Below are 14,736 nucleotides of genomic sequence, written 5' to 3' on the forward strand. Positions count from 1 at the left end.
TTAATGACTGCATTTAAAATTGTTCTAATTTCAAAATACACAATTAATCACTGATAGAATACAGATAAAACCCATGTAATATTTATAATCACTTCTCATGTAAGTCTTTAGTGTGTTTCTTATTTAATTGTTTATTTTTTGGAAAAAAATTTAATTAGTCAATTTGACTCAAACCACACAGCTTCATAATTATCTTAAATATCAATGATGTAAAATAGGATAGTTTAATTAACCTTTCTTTTTAATTTTGAATATTGTGAAGAATAGTGAAGTTAGGTAGTTTGGTTAGAGGATATAAACTCCAAGGTCCCAATCAAGGACTATACTAAAAATATTATCTTTCTAAGCTTTGCTCAGGGTAACAGCTAAAACCAATTGCCATATTGTGATGACCTTTGGTAAGATTTAGAAATGCCATCTTTTGAGAATAGTTTTGAAAACATTAACCTGTTTATTAATGGAAATTATTAGCATAAGTAATGTAGTATATTTTAAACAAAAGTGACATACTAAAAATCCTTTCTAAAATCTCACATTTCATATGAATTGTTCATCTAGAGAATTCTCAGGGAGAGTGTACATACCTAGACACCTGTTTTAGTTCCCGAGTAAGTGAGAGGGGTGAGTGGGACCTACAGTCTATCCCTCATTTTGAAGCAATAAAGGAAACCAAGGTAGTTGGTGAAAGACAGACATGTACTGATAGACGTGTGCATTCATGTGACAATCTCTGCACCAGGCAATGAAGTATGTTTTCTCTAATCCTCAAAATCCGCCTGCAAGCTGCATATTGTTTTCTGTCTTATTGTTGAAGAAACTGAGATTTAGAGAGGCATGCCTGCACCGCACCATAGGTCAGCGGGATTTAAAGTCCCTTGCTGTTATACACAAAAGAAAATCTGACAGTTTTTTTAGTTTGTGTTTCTAGAACACCTCAACATAACACATACCACATTTTTCACAGCAGTGTAATTTATTGGTGAATATACCTTTTGCATTCATATTTCACTGGAAGTTGTTTTAAAATGGTGAACTCATTTTAGAACCATAGCCATGCTCTCCCCATTTTGTCCCACAGTGTTAGCACAGAGCTTTGTACATAGAGAAGGCTAACACATATTTCTTGGAGATGGAAATTCTTTTTTTGTGTGAAAGTGACTTGTTAAATGCTTTATATCTTTAGTAAGTCTTTTTTTATGAGGATGGAACTGGACAACCAATGTGTCCGGGCTGCCTATCACTACTTGAGCCAATTAAACAGAGAGAGTTGAATCATATATGAGCGTTTATTCCAATAATGCTGGCATATGGGAGAGCAGCACGTCATCCATGAAAATCTGCTCTTGGCCTTCCTCCAAGCCAGCTGCTTAGGGGGGTGGCAGGACAAAGATTACATGGGACAGTAGGAATTACGGGCATGGAGAAGTAGGCTTGGTATAATGGTTACAGGTTACAGGCAATGCGGGCTGGGGTCCCAAAGGGCCACTGCCTCTGGGAACAGAATGTTTTAGCAACAAGGTCGTTCATCTTTCCATGATGGTAGGCAGTTCTTGTAACAGGAGAATGGACTGCATTCTGAGGTTAGCTCCCATGTCCCAGAGCATACAACTCTCAGCCAGGTTCGAATGTGCTTTCTCTAATCAGAACCTAACAGTCACGGCTAACAGAGCATGATTAATATCTCACAGAGCATGATTATTATTTCTTATAACTATAGCTAGTCCCCATTATTCTATTTCTGCCCCTAACAAGTAATTATCTTGTCATATGTAACTAAATGAGTCTCTAATGCCTTTTCTTGGTTGTTTTTCTCTATGTGTTTTTGAAGAGCTTATGTTTTAGAAGTGAGTTGAGTGAAAATCCCTTTTATATGAATACTGATTAGTTTGATAAAGTAAATGACAACACATAAATTGGGGGAAAAATCATTCCAGAAAATTTTATTGTTTTTGATGTTAGTATTCAGGGAGGTATCTTTCTGTAGATTATGGGCAATCTTGTCTTTCATGTATCTATTAAAATTCATATAGTTTAATTGGTGGAATTTCATTATACATGCTCCCAAATTAGCACATTATTTTGTGGCGGTACATGGGAGGTAGGCAGGAGGTGAGGCTGGAGTGTGAGAATGTGTCACCCTTCTCAATAATAGCTTCTGCTCCTCCAAATCCCTTTTCCACCTCTGTTTACACAAGTATTCATGAAACAAATTCCTATGCCTAAATCAAACTGTAGAATATCATAGTAGAAGTGCCTTTATGCCCTGCTGCAATATCTTAAAATAACCATTATTATAAATAATAGATCTATAATTTTTTATTCTTTTTATAAAACAACTTTCTCCCATTGCTTCATCAATGTGAAAATATATAGCTTATAAAATGTACTATTTCAGTTTTCACTAAAGCCAGACTTCACAATAGTAATAATCATATTTCACTATGGAAATAATTTTCCCTAAACCTCCAAAGGGTACAATGTGTAATTAGGTTTTCTAAACCTATCTTTTTTCTCTCTCTCTTTTTGTCCTCTACTCCTATGCTGGTCAAGGTTCTCCACTTTTCAGAATCAAATAACATATTTAAGCAAAGCCAAAGTCTACTTCGCAAACTTGTCACATTGTCTCCTTCCTTTGTACGACTAATAAGCCTATTACTGTAATACAGTTTCTTGTGTATTTCTACTATAGAGAGAGGAAAGAGCACTGATGTTGAAGTGAGATATTTGGTTTAAAATTCTTACTGAGTAACAGATCTGATTTTCTTCCTCAGTAAGCATAAGGGTATTATCTGTTTTAAAGATTTCTATGGAGCCCATTGCTATGGGATGATGCTCAGTTGGTTGAGCATCATCCCATACATTGAAAGGTAGCAGGTTTGATTTCTGGTCAGGACACATATCCAGGATGTGGTTTCGATCCCTGATCTGGGCATGTATGGGAGGCAAGTGGTCAATATTTCTCTCACATCTACGTTTCACCCTCCCCTCCCCTCCCTTCCCCTCCCCTTCCTTTCTTTCCCCCCTCCCCTCCCCTCCCTTCCCCTCCCCCCCTCCCCCCCCTCCCCTCCCCCCCTCTCTTTTGGCCTTTTCTCTAAAATCAATTAAAAAAACATTCTTGGTAAGGATTAAAAATAAATACATAATAAAGATTTCTATTGAGAATTAAATCAGAAAATTGTTTAATTTCTAGAACATTGGTTGGCACAAGAAGCTAAAGAAATATTATTTTCTTCTTCATGTAACTAAAAAAAATGTTAATTTTTCTCTTCTTTATGTAACTTCATTTCCTGTGTTGTGTTTTTTATACTACAGTGTGAGAAAACATCTTCTACTTTATTTGCATTTTCAAGAAATTTAGTATTTATTTTTGAAATAGAGATAAATAATTTACCTGAATAGCTAACCATAGTTTTTTTCCAGTAGCTAAATAGTTCTGTATGTATTTCTCTTATTTATGTATTTTTTTTTGTATGGGTCTGTGTGAATACACACATTCACTGATATCAATTTTTGACACTCATAAACCCAGTGGTCATAGAAAAGAAAACCACAATAACTGAATGTTGAGGTTGGGGTGTATTGTTTGCTTGTTGATCTATCAATCAATTTATGTATTCTTTTTAAAATATCCATTAATTATCTCGTGCATGTTAAATAATATAATTTAATTTTTTTTATTTATTGTTGACTGTATTACACATGTCCCTATATCCCCCACTTTGCGCCCCCTCCACCCAGCTCCTGCCCTAACCCAGGCTTTCACCACACTATTGTCTGTGTCCATGGGCTATGCATATATGCATATATGTTCTTTGGCTAACCTCTCCCTGTTCCTACTTCCCTCCCATCCCCTCCCCGCCCCTCTCAGGTCTATCAGTCTTTTCCATGCTTCCATGCCTCTGGACTCTTTTCAAAAATTAATTTTGAGCCCTAACACATTTGTCTCAATGGATAAAGCATAGGCCTGTGAAATGAAAGGTCCCTGGGGACATGCCCTATCCCCAGTTGTTGGCTCTATCCCCAGTAGGCAGCCAGTCAATTATTCTCTCTCATCATTGATGTTTCTATCTCTCTCTCCCCTCTCCCTTCCTCTCTGAAATCAATAAAAAATATTTTTAAAAAAATGATTTTGAAAAAAATAAATTAACAATTTCTTTTAAAATTCATTTTAGAAAAGAGTTATACACTTCTGAATGTTTTTTGGAACTCGAAGTATGAATAAATGAAAATGAAATGAAAATGTTGCCCATGATCCCTTTTCACAGTTTCTGTTTTATCTGAACCACATTTTCCTCCCACCAATGCTTTTCCTATTTGTAAGAGGGAAATACTATGAGATTGTCTATTATAAGCTTCATTTTGTTTTATAATATTTGTGAGATTAAGCATAAAATTTTTATATGTTATGTCCAAATGTAGTATTTTTGGCACCCATCTACACTAGTGACTCAGGAAATATTCTTTAGCTAAATGATCTTGCTTCTTACACAGTCATGTTAAAAGGATAAAATTGAAACTAATGAAAGACATATAGCACTTATTACATGCCAGACACTCTTCTGGGCAATACATATTTTAATGTATTTCATATAACTAAATGTTACAAGTTATAGCTCATTTAATGTTCACATAACCATATGAATGAAGTAGTAACACCTATCCCTATTAACTGATAGGAAACCAAGGCCCTGAGGGCTTAAATGACTAGCCCAAGGTTAGAGTTATCATGCTATAAATAATAGTGCCAAAAATTCAGATAAATTTATGTAATTTTGCCTTATAACCAAGGCAAGTACTTCAGAGTATTTTGGAATTTATTTTGGCAAAATGAGGATTATAATACAATCTTCAGTAAACTATCTCTATTTTGAATGTCCATTCCCAGAAAAAATTAAATTCATACTCAAATATGAAATTATATTACATATATATTAATCACCAGAATACAATGAGAGAGAGAGAGAGAGAGAGAGAGAGAGGTGGTTTCTATTGATCATTTTTTTATTGCTTAAAGTATTACATATGTTTTCTTTTTCCCTGATTGACCCCCATCCCCCGTGACTCCCATTCCCCAGGACAAGCCCCCACCACCCCAGTGTCTGTGTCCATTGGTTATGCTAATATGCATGCATACAAGTCCTTTGGTTGATCTCTACACCCCGCCCTGCATTCTCTCTGAGGTTGGACAGTCTGTTCATTGTTACCTTGTCTCTGGATCTATTTTTGTTCATCAGTTTATATTGTTATTTATATTCCATAAATGAGTGAGATCATGTGATATTTATCTTTATCAGACTGGCTTATTTCACTTAGCATAATGCTCTCCAGGTCCATCCATGCTGTTGCAAATGGTAAAAGTTCCTTCTTTTTATAGCAGCGTAGTATTCCATTGTATAGATGTACCACAGTTTTTTAATCCACTCATCTGCTGATGGGCAGTTAGGTTGTTTCCAAATCTTAGCTATGGTGAATTGTGCTGCTATGAACATAGGGGTGCATATATCTTTTCTGATTGGTGTTTCTGATTTCTTGGGATATATTTCTACAAGTGGGATCACTGGGTCAAATGGGAGTTCCATTTTTAACTTCTTAAGGAAACTCCATAATGTTTTCCACAGTGGCTGCCCCAGTCTGCATTCCCACCAGCAGTGTATGAAGGTTTCCTTTTCTCTGCATCCTTGCCAGCACTTGTTTGTTGATTTGTTGATGATAGCCATTCTGACAGGTGTGAGATGGTACCTCATTGTTGTTTTGATTTGCATCTCTCGGATGATTAGTGACTGTGAGCATGTTTTCATATGTCTCTCTGTTTCTGTAGGTCCTCTTTCGAGAAGTGTCTATTTAGGTCCTTTGCCCATTTTTTGATTGGCTTGTTTATCTTTCTTTTGTTAAGTTGTATGAGTTTCCTGTAAATTTTGGAGATTGATCAATTTTAAAGGTGCTGACCATGAAAGACAGAATTATCAAAATGTGGGTCATGTTCCCTTCATATTTTTGCTCTGTAAGATAAATCTGTGCATATATAAGCTGAAGCAGCTATATCAGTTTGATTCACTAAATGACTTTTTAAATGTCCCCCATAAATGTATTTAACTCTTTTAAGCAAGATTGTTCATCTTAAGCTGTAAGATCCTGGAAAATAGGTAGTATGTTTTATTCAGTATTCTATTTCTGTTTTCCTAGTCCAGTGCTTTGTAGTTTAGTGGGTATTTTATAAAACTCTGTTGAATGAATTAAATATATTTGAGCATAATTAATTAACAAAAATCTATGATCTTCACAAGTTTACTTACAAAGATGCTTAGAATAGCTATGCAGGTAACATGTAGAATAATTTCTGAATGAATATCAGGGGCTCAAATGAAAGTAAAACTCATACACTTAACTTTTTATTTCAATCTCACAGCAATGATAATGAATGAATTTTTATAGTAAAGTTAATAAAAATTGTATTTGTGAAAATATTTTATACATAGTAAGTGCCAAACTTAGTTAATTATTATAAAAATTACATAGTATATTTATATTATTTTTCCAGTAATACTGAATTAGTTATTTCAGTTTGTTTGAGGTCTAGAGATTAAATACTGATAATACATGCATAAATATTGTACTTTAGGTTACTCATTTTTATATATGAATCCTGTACTCATTAAAATGAAATGACGAGGTATAAGAGATATTTTAGTCAGGAAATAAACTTTCAAAGAGTTAAGAAAACCTGTATTTGATAACTTTTTTTTTTCTTGTTTGCAGGATTCGAATTTGGGATATTGGTATTTCTGTTTTGAGGAATATTTCTTTTTGGGTTTTTACTTTTTCTTTTTAATCATCGGTCTTGGAGTACAGAAGAGGAACCAGAAACACTTACTGTGATTCACGTGGAAACATTCACTCTTGAGGCACTCACGCCTGACTTCACAATCATGTGGCCATCACAGCTACTAGTCTTCATGATGCTCTTAGCACCCATAGCCCATGGTAAGACCTTTAATTTGTTTCTTTGTGTGATGCTTAATGTTGTCTCAGTTATTTATACTAGTCCCTTTCCTTTCCATCTTTGCTCTAAGATTTAGCAGCTTTTGCCTACATATATTAATAGAAGTAAGAGTAAAAGGTCATATGTGTGCCTTAAGCTGCAATAAATATGAGTTAGAATTTTATTTCTTAAGGTACCTTTTAGAATGTATGTATAACCAAAGTTTTTGTTTGCTTAAAAAACAACTTTGCATGTTTTAGTCTTTATTTTTTACCACACTTAGGGAAAATCAGCTGACTCCTTAACTATATCACTTATTGTGAATTTTTTGGTTTACATAGTTTTGTAATCAAAATAATTTTAATATAGTAAGTATTTGCATTTGAAAGAAAACACCCTCCCCAAATCTGATTTCTCAAACTAAGCAATCATTTGTTTGTTAGTGTTTACTACTCTGTTTAATCTTTAATACACAGAACAAAAAACTAAACTTTTCATTAAAGGAAAATTGTTTTTGTCATATAACTTTCAAATCAAAATAGGGGAAAAATAACATCAAAATAATGTGAACATATGCAGAAAAGTCATTTTATAGAAACATGTGAATATACTCATAAAAAAGTATGTACTTGTTCATTTAAACATCTTTGTATTGATAACACAAATATGTAAGAAATTACATACCTTTGGACATTTTATAAAACATATAAATATTCAATAAGTAAGCAAGACAATTTCTATACAACTCAGTATATAATGTTCACTGAATCTCAATAAACCCTGGCAAATTGAAGTCTATATGTATGTTCCTTTTTCATAATTTAAAGTTTCTTACTAATTACCCTTGTTTTGCACTAAAATAAAAATGGTGTCGTGCAGACACTATTTCATATGCTAATGGCAATTATAGCAAAGAAAAGGGGACACAATTATATTTGCCAGTGCTTAGGAGGTCTCAGCATACTACAATGTATCAAGCAACTGAAATGAATTTTCAGCCTCTTTCACTCACTTTTGGTTTTTAATTGATTATGAAATCTGCTGTAGTTCATGAATGATGCAATTTCAAATCTGGCCCATGTCCTAAGTCTCAAATTGGATTGCATTCTGCTGTCATTATAAGAATGGATAAAAGTTTTCTCCAAAGTTCCCCTGACTTAACAATTATATGTAACAAACCACTATAATATAAGGTAGTGCTCTTTTAACAAAAAGAAAGTAAAATTATATAACCAAACATAATATAAATAAATTTTGTCAAAAAATTTCAAAGTGTTTCTTTAATTCATGTACTGATGCAGTACTTAAACATTCACATACTTGGGCATATGTGACATTTGTGATATGGGACAAAGACTTGTCACTTTAAACAAGTGCTTTTCTCATTATATATCTCAGGATGAGTCTAGTTAGGTTTTTTAAAGATATAAAAATACCTCACTCACGGTTCTTTTGAGGATTGAATAAATAGCATATGTGAATCTAGCATAGTGCATGATGAATATTAAATGGTTGAACATGTTAATTGCCTTCATCATACTATCTGTCCCTCCAGTTTTGGTTCTAGTAAATTGTAACAACCAGGCATTAGCTCAGAAATTATTTTAACATGAGAGCTATTCCAATTTGATGTTGATGCTCAGAGGAAACAAACACGCGCGCACACACACACACACACACACACAATCTCTAGGTAACTCTGAGAAATATCTTAATACCCCTAGTTGCGCACATAAAAAATTGACCTGGTATATCAAATATTTTAGGCTAAAAAGTTAAGTAATCCTTTCCATTTTATGTGAACTCCTTTCTATTATCTTTTCTTTGAATCACATAAAGCTAAACAATATGGAAGCTTTCAAATTATAAACTTTATCCTTATTGCCATGGTTAGGTATTCTAAAACTTGCACCAGAGAAAATTCAGCTCAGTCTTGTCTACCTTCTATAGGAGGCACCTCCACTGTGGTGCCACTTCTGACTTATAAATCCAGGTCTTCACATGAACAGCCATTTAGAACCCGCTTACTCATCAACAGAGGCATGCAGTAACCGTTCACCAGGGCCGAGGTCTACTCAGTAGACATTTTTGCAGCCTCTACCAGTCCTGGCTTAAAGGAATAGCACATAACTCAACGCGATAGAGGAGTGGCTTAAAATGGATGTCACAGTTATACAAGTACCTTTCCCCCCAGACATCCCCGACATTTCCTCGCCTACTGTTGTGAGGCCCAGCTTCATTTGCCCTCATGTCCGTGGAGAATTAACTTTTCTGGGTATGACCTGAGTCTCAATTCTTTTCTCTTGAGCAAATAACAATGTTAACTATTGATTTTATAGCTATACACTTCAGATATATTTGGTACAATTAATCACGATATTCTTGTGGGTTTAACAATATTTATTATAATCTTTATCATTAAATAGTTATGGTACAAACATTGAATTTTGAGTGGTAAAGGAACTTGACTAATGTTACACAAGCTATTATGAGACTCAGAGGGGACCTGGTTTCGTGAGCTCTGGTATTACTGCCAGTAAGATGATCAATTTCTATCAAGGCCGTTCTTCCCAATACAGGATCCCATCTCAGCTCTCCTGGCATTGGGAGAGATGAGGCAGAATGCAGATCACCTGCCTCTACTATGGTCTGGACACAGACTGACTGAGGTTTGAAATCTGACAAACCTGAGATAATATTCTAACTCTACTGTCTACTAGCTCTGTAAGTCTATTACTTGGTAAACTAGTTAGCAAATATCATTTATTACCTACTTGGAGTCATAAAACTGTGCTAGCAGCTAAAAATATGGCAGTGAGCAAAAAAGATTCTTAATACTTCCCTCAAGGAGCTTACCGAAACTTAAAAATGTATTAAGTCTACTTTTCATCCGAAAGAATAAACACTTATTCCATGCAGAATTATTTTAAGAATGGATAGAATAATATAGTGCTTCTAACGTAGTGCAGGTATTTGGTAAATCTTTCTTGTATTTGATTTTTCTACTCTTAAACTAGCTTGAAAATAGAGGGGAATCCTTTGAAGGTTTGATAAGGAAAATGCATAATTATCCTTATTCTTTGCCTTGAGAATAGAAAAGAAATCTTTCTGCTTAAACCTCAGTATTCAGGTTTTGCCAGAAATTTCTTAATACTACTCTCTGAACATCATTGTTATTAAATTGATATATATCAAAGCTTAGTATGTAATGTCAGTATATAAAAATATAATTATAGTATATAACTGTCAGTGATTCTAGTATATAATTATCAGTGGTAGTGATATATAAATGGTAGTATATGATGCATTTTTGCATGACCTTTACTTGGATAAAGTTAGAAACCAAGCTAAAGAATTAATTCTGAATAATATTTACATTAGTTGAATGACCTGCCCATCATCCTAGAAAATTATGCCAATATTTTATACAGGAAAATAAAATTAATCAGTATAGCCACATTATGTATATACATACACAATACTTTGAAATTAGGAAATGTCTGTAGTTCTTTGTTTATCTGTCCATACTCTATGTCTTTATGTGCCTCTGTATTTCCGTTTTCCATGACTGTATGCCCTTCCTGTGCAGCCATACAACCCTTATCTATTATGCAATGAGACCTGGCAGAAGTAAAGAGAAGCAGTGAATGCAGATGGCCAGTTCTTTGCTGTTAACTAATGTAGGGTTACATGAAGTTAAAGTATTTTTTCTTCTATTCATGTTGTTGGAAACGAGAGAAATAGTGAGATCAGAGAACAATATCCAGTGATAAACATGGGCACCGGGGCTCATGCTAACTGGCAGAAAGGGGAGTACCACAGTTCAGTGTGGGACCTGGGCTAGGCGATCTGGTCAGGGTGTGACTACCCAAGCCACAAGGGTTGGCAGTTGAGAAGGTGATTTTGGTGTATATATATATAATTTTAACTTAACTGTACTTACAGATTATGTCTTTTTTGAAAAGATAACAAACAGGGTTGATTGAGCCCCCGGGTAATGGGAAACAATATGGTACATTTGCATAGAATATAGGGTTTTAGTATTTTTTTCTATAACCAACATATGCTTACCTTTTTCCTGTAATACTATTTTTTGGTTGTGAAAGTTATGTGTGGTTATATATTCACTAGAGGCCCAGTGCACAAAATCGTGCACGGGTAGGGTTCCTTAGGCCTGGCTGGAGAGCAGGGCCAATCAGGTTCCCTGTCTCCCCGCCTCCTCCTTCCCTCGCTCCCTCAGTGCCCCACCGCTGGTTGCCTGCCATGTTATGTGCCGCCCCCTGGTGGTCAGCTCACGTCACAGCAAGCGATCTAACTCCTGGTCTCCTGTCGAACTCTCGAGAGGACACTTTGCATATTAGCCTTTTATATATATAGATAGACTTTACAGGGTATCCTGCTTTTGATTATGTTCAAAGAAGTTAATTACAATAAAAAGTTCTTAGTAGGGACAAAAGAACCAATAGATGCCTATATATTTAGTACTATACATTTTTATGTAACTTGCATTTCATAATTAATCTATTTTAACAGTTATAATATTATTTAATGTGTCAGTAATTTAAAATAATGTCCATATATATTTTAACTTCTAATAAGATGTGAAGCTTGAGAAAGGATATAATTACATTTTACTACATAACATCTCACCATATAATTCTTTTTATTAAGTTATGTTTTATAAGTGCAAAAAGTCAGGTTGACTTCTAAGCTCTGCTTAACTTTCTTATATTTAGAAATTAATCATCCTTGATGTGTTTATAATGCTTTCCAGCCTAGGTAATTTGTAATATTTTCAGTAATATCACTATTTTTAGGGTCAGTTATGTTAAACAGAAAAACCTTTGTTGTGGTCTTGATATATGAGGTTTCTACCAACACACCCAATACCATCTTCCATAGCCACGTGGTACTGAATTTCAAAATATATACGCTGTAAATTAACTATGCCGTTTCTGATATTACAAGGTTAAGTACAAATATGCATGGCTGGTAGCTTTCCTTTGTAAGAATAGGTTTAGAAACCTTTCTTACACACTCAGCATGCAGTTAGCAATTTCAAAAGACTTTTGTTTTCACATTTGCACAACAAATTATATGTGAATTTTATTTTAGTGATACTCATAAATGACTTGTGTATACCTTAAGAGTGAAATGGTATTTTCTTATCTTCAGATTTTATATATTGTGCCTGGGGGGTGGGGCGGGTAAGGTTCCTATCTTAGTTAGCTTTTTAGAAAATTTTTTTGGACATGGGGTGGACTGTGGCTGTAAAGGGTGGTTGTATAGTTGAGGTTGAATTAATTTAAAAATTTTTAGGTATATAATATGTAAATACTTATCTGTTTTTCTCTTTTTTTACATTGCTTTTTACTCTCATTCTCAATGTAAGACTGCTCTTACTTTATAATTTCATATAGGTAGCCGTGATACATTTTTTCATGTATTTCCTCCATTCTGATTGGGAAATTACTCCTTAATGGCCAGTTAAAAAATTGAAATGCAATAGGAAAGAGTCTCATTGATTTATCATGTAAATAGAGACTGTGCATTGTATTATGACCTTTTTTTAAAATTTGGCAGTTTAGAAGCAGAAGGCCCTGTTAATAAACATAATTAGCTCATTCTCTACTTTTTAATGGAAAAATTGAGTGGTTTTGTGAAGTTAAGGACAACACATGAACTGGGGAAAAATCATTTCAGAAAATCTTTTTCTCTTGTATTAGTATTCAAAGAATAGGGTTTATCTTTCTATCGATTATGAATAATCTTGTCTTTAAATTTTGTTAATAATGACATTTCTATTTGATTTGAATCTCTATTTCCCCTATATTGCCATTATAGCAGAATTAGTTTCTTTAAATATAGAAAATTGTCTTTCTCTAAGAAAAATATCTATTTTATAGGAAAGATTGATCAAATAAGCTAGGTTAGTTAAGGTTTTGCAAGAGAAATATGATAGTTGTACGTATAAAAGTAATAGATACATGTTTTTGTACAAAAATAGGCTTTCACAGTGGCATTTGATAAGCTTTCCATATTTATTTCATCTACACTTATTATAGTTTGTGGTGATTTGAATGTCCTGAAGTCAAGGTTGTAGCTTACTGGTAAGGTACAAGAACATAGTCTCATATATTTCTTTGTCATTATCAGGGTTACCTACTTTATTGTCACAGTAAGTCTCCTCATAGAAATTTAAATTAGAAAGCAAAAATGTAATAATCCCTTGACCCAGTGATATACTTAATGTTAATGTTTGTTAGATTTCCCTACTGTCATGTTATGTATGCACATATATTTTTTAAATTGGAATAATGTAAGAAATAAAATTTACCTTTCACTTGACTTAACCTCAAAATGTAGACATTTCTATGCTCTCATTATTTTTTTAAAAAATTATAATATCGTTTCATATGAAGGAACCATTGTTTATCTAACCATATGATAATGACTCAACAGTGAAGGTCATTGATATATTACCATTACAAATAGCATTTTAAAGGAACATACTTGCATATGAATTTGACAGTATCACTGTACCTGTGGAACAAAATATCTTGAGAAGTGGAAAATAAAAGAATTGTTTCTTCCTACATAAATTAACAATGTTAAATGAATGCTCATAAATAGTCAATACCATCATGGTTGTTATTCCTAGAATTTTTTTTTTTAAAAAAATTGCAAGTTTGGGCTACTATAATAAAGGACAAAACAAAATATGAAGAATAGATATTCAAATATAAGATAATTATTATTTTAAGCAGTATGATGGTATAATCAAGAAGTAAAAACTTTCTCAGAATTGAGATCAATTTGAGTTCAGCTGTATGATTCACACATACCTACTAGTACTTTGTGTAACTTAGTAACATGCATGTCATTGTTAATTTGATTCAAAACGGCACTGAAATGCATGACTTAGAAAGAAATAGCAAGAAATATATGGGATGTATGAGAAGAAAACTTGGAAGTTTACAGGAGTTATTAAAGAAGACATGCAATATACTAAGTTCCTATATGAAAAGACTGAAAACAGCAAAATTGATACATATTTCCAAATTAATTTCTTTAGATTTTTAATTAAAGAAAACCTTAAAATAAAGCAAATTGATCAATTATAGAAATGAGATATCTGAAGCAGCACTATAGTTTATTTATTTGTGTTTCAGTGTGCTAGGAATTACTACTAAGAAATTCAAGTGTCTAGAACAGGAAATAGTCAAGTTAGGATCAAACCGATTGTATGTGTGTGTGTGTGTGTATTTCAAAATATATGTTATGAAACACACACTACTTTGAGTTATTTACATTAATCTCCATTTTGAACAATGTATTATGATAAGCTAGGCTGCAGTCACAGTAAATTCCATGATTAATAATGGCTTCCAGAGAATATTAACTTGTTTACCAAACATTCCAAGAAAGGTTTCTGGTAAGTGTGTGTGTCAGGGGTGGATGTACTCCTGTTGCTCTCAGAGTTATTCAGAGATCTAGGCTAATGTCATCAGGCTTCCAAAGTCATTCTGAGGCCATTGCCATTCCAGTCAGCAGGAAGGAACAACGAGCACTGTGGAGATTCTATTGGAAAGTTTTTATAGATATGCTTGGAAGGAGTGTACATTACTTCTGTTTCCATTTCTATTAAAAAAAAACCCACACAAAACACTAAGCCTCATAGTCACACCTATAAAGAGTCTGAAAAGTGTAGACTCTTTGTGATAAAGGGAAGAAGATATTTATTTAACATACCAAGG

At 33.6% G+C, this 14,736-nt stretch overlaps 1 protein-coding gene across 1 annotated transcript in view; it reads left to right on the top strand.

Moving 5' to 3' along the window:
• The first annotated feature begins 6,769 nt into the window (after nucleotides 1-6,769).
• Nucleotides 6,770-14,736, top strand: part of ADGRL3 (adhesion G protein-coupled receptor L3) — a 491,390-nt gene continuing 483,423 nt past the window's right edge. The window contains exon 1 of the mRNA XM_014460593.2: nucleotides 6,770-6,981. Coding sequence (XP_014316079.1) covers nucleotides 6,927-6,981 — 55 coding nt within the window. The 5' untranslated portion in view covers nucleotides 6,770-6,926. The remainder of the gene's footprint in view (nucleotides 6,982-14,736) is intronic.

Source organism: Myotis lucifugus, unplaced genomic scaffold (assembly GCF_000147115.1).
Source record: "Myotis lucifugus unplaced genomic scaffold, Myoluc2.0 scaffold_135, whole genome shotgun sequence".
Taxonomy (NCBI): Eukaryota; Metazoa; Chordata; class Mammalia; order Chiroptera; family Vespertilionidae; genus Myotis; species Myotis lucifugus.